The sequence below is a fragment of the Fusarium oxysporum genome, chromosome III (genome assembly GCF_013085055.1).
Source record: "Fusarium oxysporum Fo47 chromosome III, complete sequence".
NCBI classification, from domain to species: domain Eukaryota; kingdom Fungi; phylum Ascomycota; class Sordariomycetes; order Hypocreales; family Nectriaceae; genus Fusarium; species Fusarium oxysporum.
The window spans coordinates 350,496-361,796 of NC_072842.1; the positions used below are offsets into that span (position 1 = coordinate 350,496).

The 11,301-nt window shown below is 48.7% G+C and overlaps 5 protein-coding genes across 5 annotated transcripts; 1 reads left to right on the forward strand and 4 right to left on the reverse strand.

Moving 5' to 3' along the window:
• Nucleotides 1-272: 272 nt before the first annotated feature.
• FOBCDRAFT_216631 (fungal-specific transcription factor domain-containing protein) lies at nucleotides 273-2,764 on the reverse strand. Its single transcript, XM_031175184.3, has 4 exons — nucleotides 2,415-2,764; nucleotides 1,768-2,368; nucleotides 1,064-1,711; nucleotides 273-1,004 (listed from the first exon to the last, which is right to left on the reverse strand). The coding sequence occupies exons 1-4, from the start codon at nucleotides 2,737-2,739 to the stop codon at nucleotides 425-427; spliced, it is 2,154 nt and encodes a 717-aa protein (XP_031046317.2). The 5' UTR covers nucleotides 2,740-2,764; the 3' UTR covers nucleotides 273-424.
• Nucleotides 2,765-3,317: 553 nt separating this feature from the next.
• Nucleotides 3,318-5,032, reverse strand: FOBCDRAFT_257913 (uncharacterized protein; the record flags this gene model as incomplete). The annotated part of the gene is made up of 5 exons (XM_031175185.3): nucleotides 4,760-5,032; nucleotides 4,391-4,705; nucleotides 4,079-4,338; nucleotides 3,444-4,026; nucleotides 3,318-3,390 (listed from the first exon to the last, which is right to left on the reverse strand). Exons 1-5 carry the CDS (start codon nucleotides 4,858-4,860, stop codon nucleotides 3,318-3,320), a joined length of 1,332 nt encoding a protein of 443 aa, XP_031046318.2. The 5' UTR covers nucleotides 4,861-5,032.
• A 700-nt stretch (nucleotides 5,033-5,732) lies between these two features.
• FOBCDRAFT_237608 (major facilitator superfamily domain-containing protein) lies at nucleotides 5,733-7,330 on the forward strand (the record flags this gene model as incomplete). Its single annotated transcript, XM_059610163.1, has 4 exons — nucleotides 5,733-5,916; nucleotides 5,954-6,689; nucleotides 6,738-6,980; nucleotides 7,030-7,330. The coding sequence occupies 4 exons, from the start codon at nucleotides 5,733-5,735 to the stop codon at nucleotides 7,328-7,330; spliced, it is 1,464 nt and encodes a 487-aa protein (XP_059464355.1).
• A 174-nt stretch (nucleotides 7,331-7,504) lies between these two features.
• FOBCDRAFT_216633 (GLEYA domain-containing protein) lies at nucleotides 7,505-8,966 on the reverse strand. Its single transcript, XM_059609460.1, has 2 exons — nucleotides 8,528-8,966; nucleotides 7,505-8,476 (listed from the first exon to the last, which is right to left on the reverse strand). The coding sequence occupies exons 1-2, from the start codon at nucleotides 8,822-8,824 to the stop codon at nucleotides 7,628-7,630; spliced, it is 1,146 nt and encodes a 381-aa protein (XP_059464356.1). The 5' UTR covers nucleotides 8,825-8,966; the 3' UTR covers nucleotides 7,505-7,627.
• Nucleotides 8,967-9,618: 652 nt separating this feature from the next.
• On the reverse strand, nucleotides 9,619-11,025 carry FOBCDRAFT_156459 (FMN-dependent dehydrogenase; the record flags this gene model as incomplete). Its single annotated transcript, XM_031175189.3, has 2 exons — nucleotides 9,619-10,701; nucleotides 10,880-11,025. 2 exons carry the CDS (start codon nucleotides 11,023-11,025, stop codon nucleotides 9,672-9,674), a joined length of 1,176 nt encoding a protein of 391 aa, XP_031046322.2. The 3' UTR covers nucleotides 9,619-9,671.
• Nucleotides 11,026-11,301: the final 276 nt, after the last annotated feature.

The window sequence follows — 11,301 nt, forward strand, 5'->3', positions numbered from 1 at the left end:
TCATATCGTCGTGGCTGATTGCAGGCTGAATGGCTTATACAAAAGGCATCAGTTTTGCCCAAGAGTAGCAATTCGCTGTGAGCATACTTCCGGATTGGTCAATTACAGTTTGTTTTCCTACTCCTAACATCAGAGCTTTCAATTAAGTGGGTAAGTACATGCGCAACGCGGCATATCATTTGTCCCGGCCATATGACTCACGACAAACACACAGTATGTTAGTTTAAGCACAGAGTATATCAAAATTAGGTACAGAGTATAACAAGAATAGACACAGAATATAACAATATTTTTTTTGCATTTCGGCGTTCAGTCCATGACCACTAGATATAGAATCTTCCATATTATAAGTTCAGTGATTATTCATTACAGTAAATAGCATTCCGCTTGCAACATCAATGCTCCACGTGTTCCAATCAAAACCTCAATTCTTGTCTTGGTATAGTTTCTTCCAGTAAATAGCGTCAACCTTGACAATAGCAAATCGGAGAAAGGGCCACGACTGCATTCGAGTGCGGAGAGTCTTTCTCCATGTTGCGAGAAGGTTCTGGTCATACGCCGTCATATCAGGCTGCCGCTTCTGGAGACAGAGCATGTAGCAGAATAGTCCGGGATATGCTAGACAGTTCCGTGTATAAGCAGGCCAAAATGCCGATTGATGTCTTGCATCTAAGCCGCGGATAAACTTGATGACTGTTTGGATTAGACCACGACATGCTTGGAGGACGGTTTCCACGGAAGATTGTACATGATTGAGCTGTGTGTTGCTGTCAATTATGGGACGTAAGAGCGCACGTAAAACGAGGATATGCGTGGTGTAATATGCTACGTAGAGGGATCTGTGACTCTTGACGGAGTCATCTGCATCACTGTCACTTGGCTCTGGCCTGAGTGCTAGCGATTCAGGAAGATCTTCTAGCCATTTGAGTAGCTGCTGACGTGGCCCACGAGCTTGTTCAAGAAGTGAGTCAAGAATTTGAGGCCGTGATGCAGCACGTAGGGAGCTATTGTTGTCAGTCCAGAGCAATGGATGGCCAGAAATAGGGCAACAAAGAGGTCTTACAAGAATTGTCGACAGATTCCGCTAGTGATCTCTGTCAATGAGCACAAACGAATGAAATATTCGAGTGACTGATCTCGAATGCTCTCCGGTATGATGGCTGTAGGATCAAGAGTGAAGTCGGCAGATGTAAGTGATGAGACATCCCAATCATCGTCAGATATCATAGAAGATCGACCATGAGTTACTGCACGCCAAGTATACTCAACATAAACAGCCCACCATAACCGTCTCCGAAGGCGAACCTCCCACGCCGGCAACTTCCATCCAGTCGAATTGACATTCAAGCCAAGTGACTGAGCCATGGCCAGCATGGAAGCTGCTAAGGACCATACAAACGGGTTCTCCACAACGACGACATCAAAAGGGGTGTGATTGAGAAGGAGGAGGAATATCTGGATGGTGGAGAGACGGGGGAAATGAAGTTCCTTTTGGAGGCATGTGTAGGAGACTTGCCACAGATCAGTGACGTCAGGCTTGAAATATGCACTGTCGAGACAGAGCTTTTCGTCCCAGGGGGTGAAGGGCAGTGCGAGGGCGTATATACCCGCGAGTAAGCCGGTCGATGCCTCTGCGACAAATTTGTTCAAGTCCTCAAAGACGAGAGAGCGAGAAAGGATTGGTAAGTCTTCGAAAACAAACCTGAAGTACCTGTACATGGCTAAGTAAGTATGTTGATCAAGTACAGAGGGGCGTAAGAGGCATACAGTTTCACTAAAGCCACGCCTGTCTCTCGATCCACCAATTTCTCCAGATGTTCCCTATCACCCAGCGACGACATACACTTATCCACAATCTTCTGACTCTCAATAGCAGTCCCCGTTTGACTCTGCAAAAAATGGATAGGAGGATTCGCTGGGAACGTTTGATCTTGGGGATGCTGTTGCCGTCGATACGCAACGCGATAAAAGTCGACTTCATCACTACTCGAGTACGGAAAATGATTAAGAGAAAACGGATCCGACTCGTTAGAAAAGCCAATTAGTGACGTTGAGTGGTCTGGCCGTTGGTCGAATGAAAGGCGCTCGAATAGGGCTGTTGGGCTGGCGGGAGGTTCTGTTGTTTTGCCGGGGGTGGTAATGGGAATTTCTCCGTAATCGTCTGAGGGCGTTGGGTCATCGAGGGGCTCAAGATTGGGAAGTTCGCCGTTGGCGAAGAAGTCAAACGGCTGGTCGCCGCCGTCTATGCCGTGTTGATCGAATGATATGTCCCAGTTGATCCCACCGCCTGGGGAGAAGATGGATTGGGATACTGTGCCATCCAGAGGGGTTAAGTCGAGTCCTGGCTCAATACCGGAAGATTGGGTTTCTAAAATATGTCAGCAAAGTATCTTTCAGGCCCCATGTCTTCTCACCATCCGGCATGCGCAGCGTCTCATACACACCCGCATCCTGCGCAAGCGCCTGTTCCGGCTGCGGCACAACAATCGGCGTCCCTCCACCATCAGAATCCAGCCGCCTCGTCCGACTATCCCTCGGCTTCTTATTCGGATTCCCCACAAACGTGCAATCGCGTCCTGTGCGGTCACAAAGCTGGCATGGACGCGTCGGATCAGGGATGTTGCAGAGCACTTTTCGGGCCCTACATAGATCACATGGTCTTTGCGACTTGGAGCGGTAGCGCCTTATGCCCGCGACTTGGCGGTGCGGTTGCGGAATGTTATGCTCGTCATGATTCATTGCGCGAAATGAGATGCTGACAAGGTCAGACTCGCGGTATTCGATTGATGAAGTGAATTACCGATAGCGGGGTCCGAGTTTGCGCCCGATATCCGGGGCACGTGATTGGAAGACCGGCAGTTAGTGTCGGCGAACATCATGTCTGTCATGGAATACAAATGGTCGCGATTGTACGATATAAAATATGAATCTAGGTAGTATTCGAATGGAGCGTAGAAGTGATATTAACAATATTCATTCTGTATGTTCATATAGCCAGGAGGTTTCCTAAATGAGGGGGCTCCTTGATCTGTATCGCTGAGATCCAACGACCTTATCATGGAGCCAATCATGGTATCCGTGAGCGCCATATGTCTAGTCAATATTTATTATCCCTGGAGCCTACGGTCATTACATCTGATCATTGTTTGATTAATTCATTCCCGGGGGGGAAAAAACAATAACGTCTCACTCTCATTACCGGCTCAATATTCTTATCATGACTTGTTCTTGAGTCCAATCAAACAAGATTTGCTATTTCTCTATACACCTGATGTATTACACCACAGACATCGAAATTATAATAACAGCTATTTGAATTATTCAACTCTCGTCGCACGAAGCTTGTCATATCGCAAAACCGCTCCGAGAAGAACACTCGCGCCAAGTGCACTACATCATGTTAGCATATCATCCCCAACTCTTTCAGTACAGAAAAGACTTACCAATCTTCAGGCGAGCAATACTCCGTTGGGTTATGGCTAATTCCCGATCTCGTCGGCGTAAAGATCATACTCGTAGGACAAACCCGATTCGTGTAGCAGCTATCATGCCCCGCTCCACTGATCATAGGTCTCCAAAGCTTACCCTCCGCATTCTGCGGCAACGTCGAGCAAACATCCGCAGCACTCTGCTCCACGACTGAAATACACTCTTGGCTGAACTTGACAGCGGGGCTGTCTACAAGAAGCTCCCAGTCGACTTCACAGCCCTTTTCGCTATCGTCATGAGAGATGCGTTGAAATTCTGCTTCGCATTCCTTTACCATCTCGGCTAGGACTTCATCCTTGACGTGACGAAGGTCGAGGGTGAATTTGACGGTATGCGCCATTGTGTTGACGGTTCCAGGGTCGGTGGTGAAAATACCGGTTGTTGCGAGACCGTCGTATTTTTTGGCGACTATATTGGCGGCGACGAGCATTTTGCTGGCGCATAAGACGGGATCTTTGCGAGCGTATAGTGGTGTTGTACCTGCGTGGCTGTCTCGGCCTTTGACGGTGATGTTGAACCACTTGAATGCTTGGACGCCTATTTGTAGCTGTCAATAACCGTACAACCTCCGTCAAAGGGCTTTCCTTACCGTGCACAACGCCAATTTTGAGACCCTCATCTTCCAAAATCGGCCCCTGCTCAATGTGTAGCTCGAAATGCGCTGCGAAAGGATTCGATCGGTACGAGGCGGGCTGATCACCGCAGTATCCTATCCTGTCGAGCTCCTCCTTCATCGACTTGGGGTTAGCAGCCAGGACCTCCCTCAAATCCCATGCAGTTTCGAGAGGAATGACATCGGCCCATACGCCTGAAGACACAGCCATCTTGGGAAAGCGAGCACCTTCCTCACTGCGAAAAGTCAGCCAATTCTCAGAGTGCATAGTCTTTGCGGGATACGTACTTGGTCCAGTTCACTACTCCAATAGGTCCCGCAGTCTCATAACCATGATCTTTCAACGTTCGCAAAACCTCAAGACCCGAAATAACGCCAAGAATACCGTCATATCTTCCGCCAGTGGGTTGCGTATCCAAATGCGAGCCCATCATGACTGGAGGTAAATCATTGTTCTTGCCCGGCCGAATAGCAAACAAGTTACCCATTTGATCAATTGAAACCTTCAATCCAAGCGACTTGGCATAGGTGATGAACCAATCTCGTACTTGCTTGTCCGAGTCATCGAGGCTGAGCCGCGCCATGCCGGTTTCTGTAGAAGCCCTAGGTAACGGGTTTAATTTTGGCAAAAAAGGTCATTTCGCGACAATGACTTACTTTCCATAGCGGTGCGCAGCGCCGAATTGACAGCTTTCGTGAAGTGATTTTGCGAGATCGACTTCGCTGATTTTGAATGGTGGTAAACTGAGAGAGCCCATGATGATGCCTGCTGGTTTGACAAGTTGGTGATTTCAAGCAAGATCTCGAATGCTCTATCTCAAGATATTTGCTGCTGTCAATGTTTAATCTTTCGATAACAGCTCCTTGATAAATCCAGGTCTTGTCTGATTATGAATACTCTCCCCTCAGATGTTATCCTGTATCCGTCCCCGACGGTCATAATTCGCTCTCGAGATTGAATATCACGGCCGAGTGCTGAGAGTGGGGTGCTTGTCCGCCGTCGGCCGTCGGCGGAGACTATTCTTCGTTAGGAAGCTTATTGGAGCTCGGAAGCGACTCCAATCTTGCCGAAGAACTATGACATAACCTTTTTGCATGGCTGCAAGGATGTCGAAAACGCGGGGTAACCTTAGATTCAATTGACTTTCCAGAGGCGGTAATGGGAGAATAACTTTGTTATTCAGCTTAATAACGTCTCCTGGTTGATTGTGCTGTAGATAGACTTTTTCGAATCACATCGGAGATAATCAACGCACGGTTCAGTTTTGCAGCTTCAGTTTTCAATCTGGAGAGGCTCCAACAATCTCTTATCATCTCATATCAGTCTTATCTCATCTCTATCATGTATAATCATTCAAAAGGGAAGGATTTACCTTAATCATCTCCACTTGTGGAGTTTTCTGTCTCCGCCGACGGTTTATTACAACTTGACTATCAGACTATCAAATGCGGGGGTGGATAAGTGACCATCGCTTAACTCGTGCAGCAGATCACCTGGTGATAACCCGGGCATGGTAACATGTAGCTGGGGCCTTAAAAGAGTAGGTCTGAACCTGTAATCCACATTTTACACCTCGTATTCTTCCAACGCCTTGTCAATACAGATTCAACATTGTCAACACTGGCCAGGATGGAAGCCGCCGAGAAACAGTCAGAGCTCAAGATGCCGCTCGAACAAGAGCTCGATCAGAACTCTGGCGAGATGAACGACATCACTGAAGTCGAGAAAAAGGTGTTGTCAAAGTTTGACAAGTTCGTCATGCCGCAGATGGCACTGCTCGTTCTATTTGCATACCTTGACCGAACAAATATCGGTAAGGACCTTGCAAACCTTAACTCCAGCTCAGAAAGATAACAGTGATACCCTAGGAAACGCTCGAGTTTTCGGCTTCGAAGAAGATACAGGCATGCATGGAACCCAATTCAATGATGTATCCATGTATTTCTATATCTCATACGTTGTCTTTGAAACACCATGGGTTCTCGCCGTCAAGAAGTTCGGACCTGGTCGTGTCCTTGCTATTGCTATCATAAGCTGGAGTTTCATTACTTTGGGAACAGGCTTCGTAAACAGTTACGGCCAAGTCGTCGCTTGCCGAGTTCTCCTCGGTTTCTTCGAGGCTGGTCTCTTCCCTTCTCTCACTTTCGTCGTCTCTCAGATCTATCCACCTGCGTCGCAAGGAAAGCGCGTTGCGGTCCTATATGTCTCCATCGCGCTTTCTGGAGCACTTGGTGGACTTATCGCATATGGCATTCAGTCCATGGGTGCGCGGCATGGTTTGTCAGCTTGGAGATGGCTTTTCATCATTGAGGGTGCCATCTCACTCGTCATCGGAGCCGTTTGCTGGCTGAGTCTCCCGACTTCTCCGCAGACAGCTTGGTTCCTCTCTGAAGAAGAGAAATCGACTATGGTGCTTATCAAAGAGCGCAACCATCCATTCAAGGAAACGGAAGGCTTCTCGTGGAAGCAAGTCGTCATGGCCCTCACGGATCCCCTCGTCTGGCTTGCCTCCGTCTCCCTGTTCTGCGCTTCCATCGCACTATTCGGCTTTGGCACATTCCTGCCTACTCTTCTCAAGGGCCTCGAGTAAGTATCTTTACCTCTTTTTCTGGACTCCACTAACCAATCATGCAGCTATACCTCTCTCCAAGCCAACTATCTCAGCATTCCTGTCTACGTTCTGGCATCCATCTTCACTGCTGCCACCACCTACGTCTCGGACCGCCTCAACCGCCGAGCTATCTGCCTTATCCACTCTCCACTATTAGTGATCGTCGGATATGCCATAGTCGTCGGTACCGGTCACAAGGCCGCGGGTTTCTTTGCCATGTTCCTCGTTGGCGGTGGCGTCTACTCCTTCAACACTGTTTTGGTAACGTATGTCAACACCCAACCACATGGCGGGCAATGAACTAACGATGTTTAGATGGGTATCAAACAACATGCAGCCAGACTACAAGCGCTCTGTCGCAATCTCCATGCTGATCTCACTCGCAAACGCATCCGGAATGGCTGCGTCGCAGATCTATCCCATCCAGGATGCTCCTCGTTACGTCATGGGAAATGCAATCTCTCTTGGAGGAGAGGTCTTGGCACTTGTTTGCGTCGGACTCATTTATGCTCTTCTCAAGTACCGCATGCGACAGAAGGAGAGGTTGATCGCAGAGGGTAAGGATGGCAATGGAAAAGAGGGAGATCAGAGCTTGGGGTTCAAGTATGTCTTTTAAAGAGGGAACCCCGATACGCCATAACACGGATGTCGGTGTCTCAAAATTACAGCTTTTATTATGAATTGTAGTAGTGTCAGAATTATAAAATGCTATATGTGATGCAGTCCCAAAGTTGAAATTGAGAACCAGCCAAGAGATGTGTGGCTGAGTAACAGATACGTATTTTTCAAGTTAAGAATGGTAATATCGTTGAGTGTTATGTATTAAAATAGCTATATACTTGAAGATATTTCGGGCTTCATGTAAGAAGCGCTATATACTTTGCCATATGTACCGCTAGAAATGAGCAGCAGTTTAACCACTTCCGCCGAAAGCAGGGAAAGAAGGTGTGCTCTCATCACAGGCGAAGCGAACAAAATACCTGTTATTGCTACCATCACCATTGACAATGACCGTTCCATCAGGAGCCTGGACCTCAGCGATGAAGTTGAGATCGCCCTGAGCATTAGCCCACAGGAGTCGGAAGGGAGTGTAAGTGCCAGCGGTGAGGTGAATGGTGAAAGACTTGGAAGTGCCACCAGGGTAGTCCTGCTCGAGATCCGCGTTTTGGCGAGTCCAGCCTGAAATGGCCTTGGTGCCGAACCAGATGAGGGTGATCTCATCGGAGTTGGGAATAGTGACCTTGTAGTCACCGGTATCGGGGGCGTAGAGGAATGCTTGGTGGTTGACGGCCTTGTACTGGAACCTCTGAACGGGGCTGTCATCGTAGATGGCGAAGGACGTGTCGGATGCTGTGCCGGGAGGAATACCGATGCGAGTGGTTTCGCCCTGAAAGGTAGGGGTGGCGGTATGGAAGAAAGTAGGGTCGAAGGAGGAGAAATGAGGAGGATCAGAGTTGTAGAATGTGTGCTCGTAGATGGCATACTCCAGGCCGGCGTTATCGCAAGATTGGTCTGCAGTAGGCTCAGCAGAGGTAGTGGTCTCTGTTGCGGTACCGGATGTGGTTTCGGCATCAGTGGTGGTAGCCTCAGTGGTGGTAGCCTCAGCAGTGGTGGTGTCAGCAGTGGTGGTGCCCTCAGCAGTGGTAGTCTCAGCGGTGGTGGTGCCCTCGGCGGTAGTGGTGCCCTCAGCAGTGGTAGTCTCAGCGGTGGTGGTGCCCTCGGCGGTAGTGGTGCCCTCAGCAGTGGTAGTCTCAGCGGTGGTGGTGCCCTCGGCGGTAGTGGTGCCCTCAGCAGTGGTAGTCTCAGCGGTGGTAGTACCGGCAGCACTTGTCTCGGCAGTAGTGGTGCCAGTAGCGCTTGTCTCAGCAGCACTTGTCTCAGTAGCGCTAGTCTCCGAGATAATCACTGTAGCGAGAGTGGAGCTCTCAGAGACAACAGGGACGGAATAGTCCGTGCTGGTAGAAACAGCAGCAGTCTCAGTAGCAGTGGAGGATGCGATCTCGGTGGAGGAAGAGACCGCAGCAGCTGTTGTTGTTGTGCGAGGCCTGCAAGGGCCAGCAGCGGCGAAGCTGGCAAAGGCCAAGCCCGCAAAGGTAATGATCGACTTCATATTGCTAAAGAGCGTGATGAACAGTAAAGAATGACTGGGAAAAAAGAAGGAATGAATGAGTGTGTGATCTGCAAGCAGAATTGGGATCGTCGGCTGTTATATACAAGGACTCTAATCTAATGCCATGTCAAAGAGGCGTTTACTTAATATGGCAATTTCTTCGCAATAGCCAAACACTGACTCGTCTTCACGAAGCTAATATAACCATATTGCGCCAGGCTGAGGACTTCAACTGTCGTTTAAATTGCGACTGTGATTTGGCTGAACTAAAGTCCGCGCCGTATTCCGGATACCCCGTATTCCTCTTGGCATCGGCTCATGTTTTGTTTCCTTGCAAGGTTCAAGGATGTTCGATCTAGTTAGCTGCTCATCAAAGGCAGAAGCTAGCAACGGTCATCGCGGTTTGTTCGGCTAACAGCCGATGGTAGGGCAGTGGCTTGGGCCCCTTGAAGAGCTGTAATAAACCTGAAACCAGGTAACTGGTCGAAATTTACGTCATGGCGTTAGTGTTTATGGGTGGGCCAATAGGGTGTTGAGATAACCTATTTTAATCCACTTCTGCACAGACTGTAATTCTAAATTGTTAGCTCAAAGACCGCTGAGGCTTGAGCTGCCCCTTTACCCTACAGCTTCACAGCCCAATGAGATGAAAAGAGTTATAGACTATTGAAACTAGTACCTGGATCCGTCTCTCAGCTGCATCGTTACTGTCAACTTTCACGCCTTTTTTGAGTAGCTATTTTCGTATCAAAACAATAATGCAAAGTCTGGTTTGCGACTTTGGAGCCAACAACCACGCGATAAGAAATCGACAAATGAAGCACAACGTAAAGTCTTCACACTATCTTTACAGCTTTGCAATGCCGAAGGCTGTAGCAGATTTCCGCACTCCCACCATTGATCTAGAGATATCTGTAATTGCCGCAGCGCCACTCAGCACCATTGTACGCCACAGCTCTCTCTCCAGGATGTTCAACACCGTTTCTACCCCCTGTTGCCCATCCACGGCTAGACCCCATAGCGCTGACCTTCCCAACAGGCAAAGATCTGCCCCTAAAGCTAGGGCTTTAAAGACGTCTGTACCCTTGCTAATCCCACCATCAAATAAAACTGGAATGCGGCCCTTTACAGCGTTAGAAACTTCAGGTAAAGCCTCAAGTGTAGCTGGAACGCTGTCGAGTTGACGACCTCCGTGGTTTGATACAATGATGGCGTCAACGCCTGCATCAACCGCTAGGAGAGCATCTTCAGCTGTGAGAACTCCCTTGAGAATGATCTTCATGGATGTTTGAGATCGTAGCCAGGGAATTGTCTCCGTCCAAGTCAAGGCTGAGTCGATGAGAAGATCCGAATGCTCCCTTTCAATCTTAGCAGCCTCTTCCGCAGTCTCCGCGTTCAGAATCAATCGACCCTTCGATGCGCCACCGCCTTTGATAGTAGTCATGTTAGCCATGCTCAAATCAGCAGGCAAGTTCAACGGATTCGTGCGTTCGTGCAGGCGATTCCCCATGGTTGTCGTATCCACTGTCAGAACGAGAGCTTCAAAGCCCGCTCGTTCTGCTCGCTTGATAAGCTCTTTCGTTATGCGTCGGGAACGCACAAAATATAGTTGAAACCATGGTTTAGGATACTTCGCATCGCGTTGAGGTAGGGCCTGGGCAACGTCTTCGAGGGATGTTGTGGCGTTGGAAGAAAGACAGACATTCGTGCCACGGGCAAAAGCGGCTCGGGCGACGTCTATCTCGCCGTTGTATCCAGCTAATCGTTGGTATGCGCTTGGTGCGATGGCTATCGGCACGTCATAGTGTTTCCCGAATATCTGTGTTGAGGTATCAATTGTAGACACATTTCGAAGAATGCGTGGACGAATGACAAGACTGTTGAGGCAAACATATTAGTATGTGATTCTTTTCGCGTGGGAGCTGTGATAAGGTTGAGGGGTAGGAAGAAGCTTCAGCCCCAACACGCTCATGGCGGCAGAGGATTATGCACCCCACGCGACGCGAACGACTGTCACCCGCCGCATCTGGTCAGCTCTAGGGTAGTAATACTCACGTTTTGTATACCTCGTCATTCTGCAAAGTCGTCAATTGATCATCAGCTCCATCAGCGTAATAGCGCCAGATATATGCTGGTAAGCGCTTTTGAGCTAAGGCTTTGATCTCGTCGACCGTGATGTGTTTTCCGTTCTTTGCTTCCATTCTATCTTGGATCCGAGTTTTATCTCTGTGGTAAAGTGAATTACTCGGTTGGTTTGTCGTCAGTTTTCGAAGTGAAGGACGTTAGAGATCAAAATGGAGAGATAAATTGCAACGATTTCTTCAGGAGAAACTTAACTCGGCTACTTTCCATTACAATTGAATCAACCCTAAGTCGACTTGGCCACTGACGCTTCATAAGCCGAGTGTAAATAAGATTAAGAATTGGCTGCAGTTAGCGTCGCGGGATGTCCGGTGATGGGCACCCTTACCTTCGGG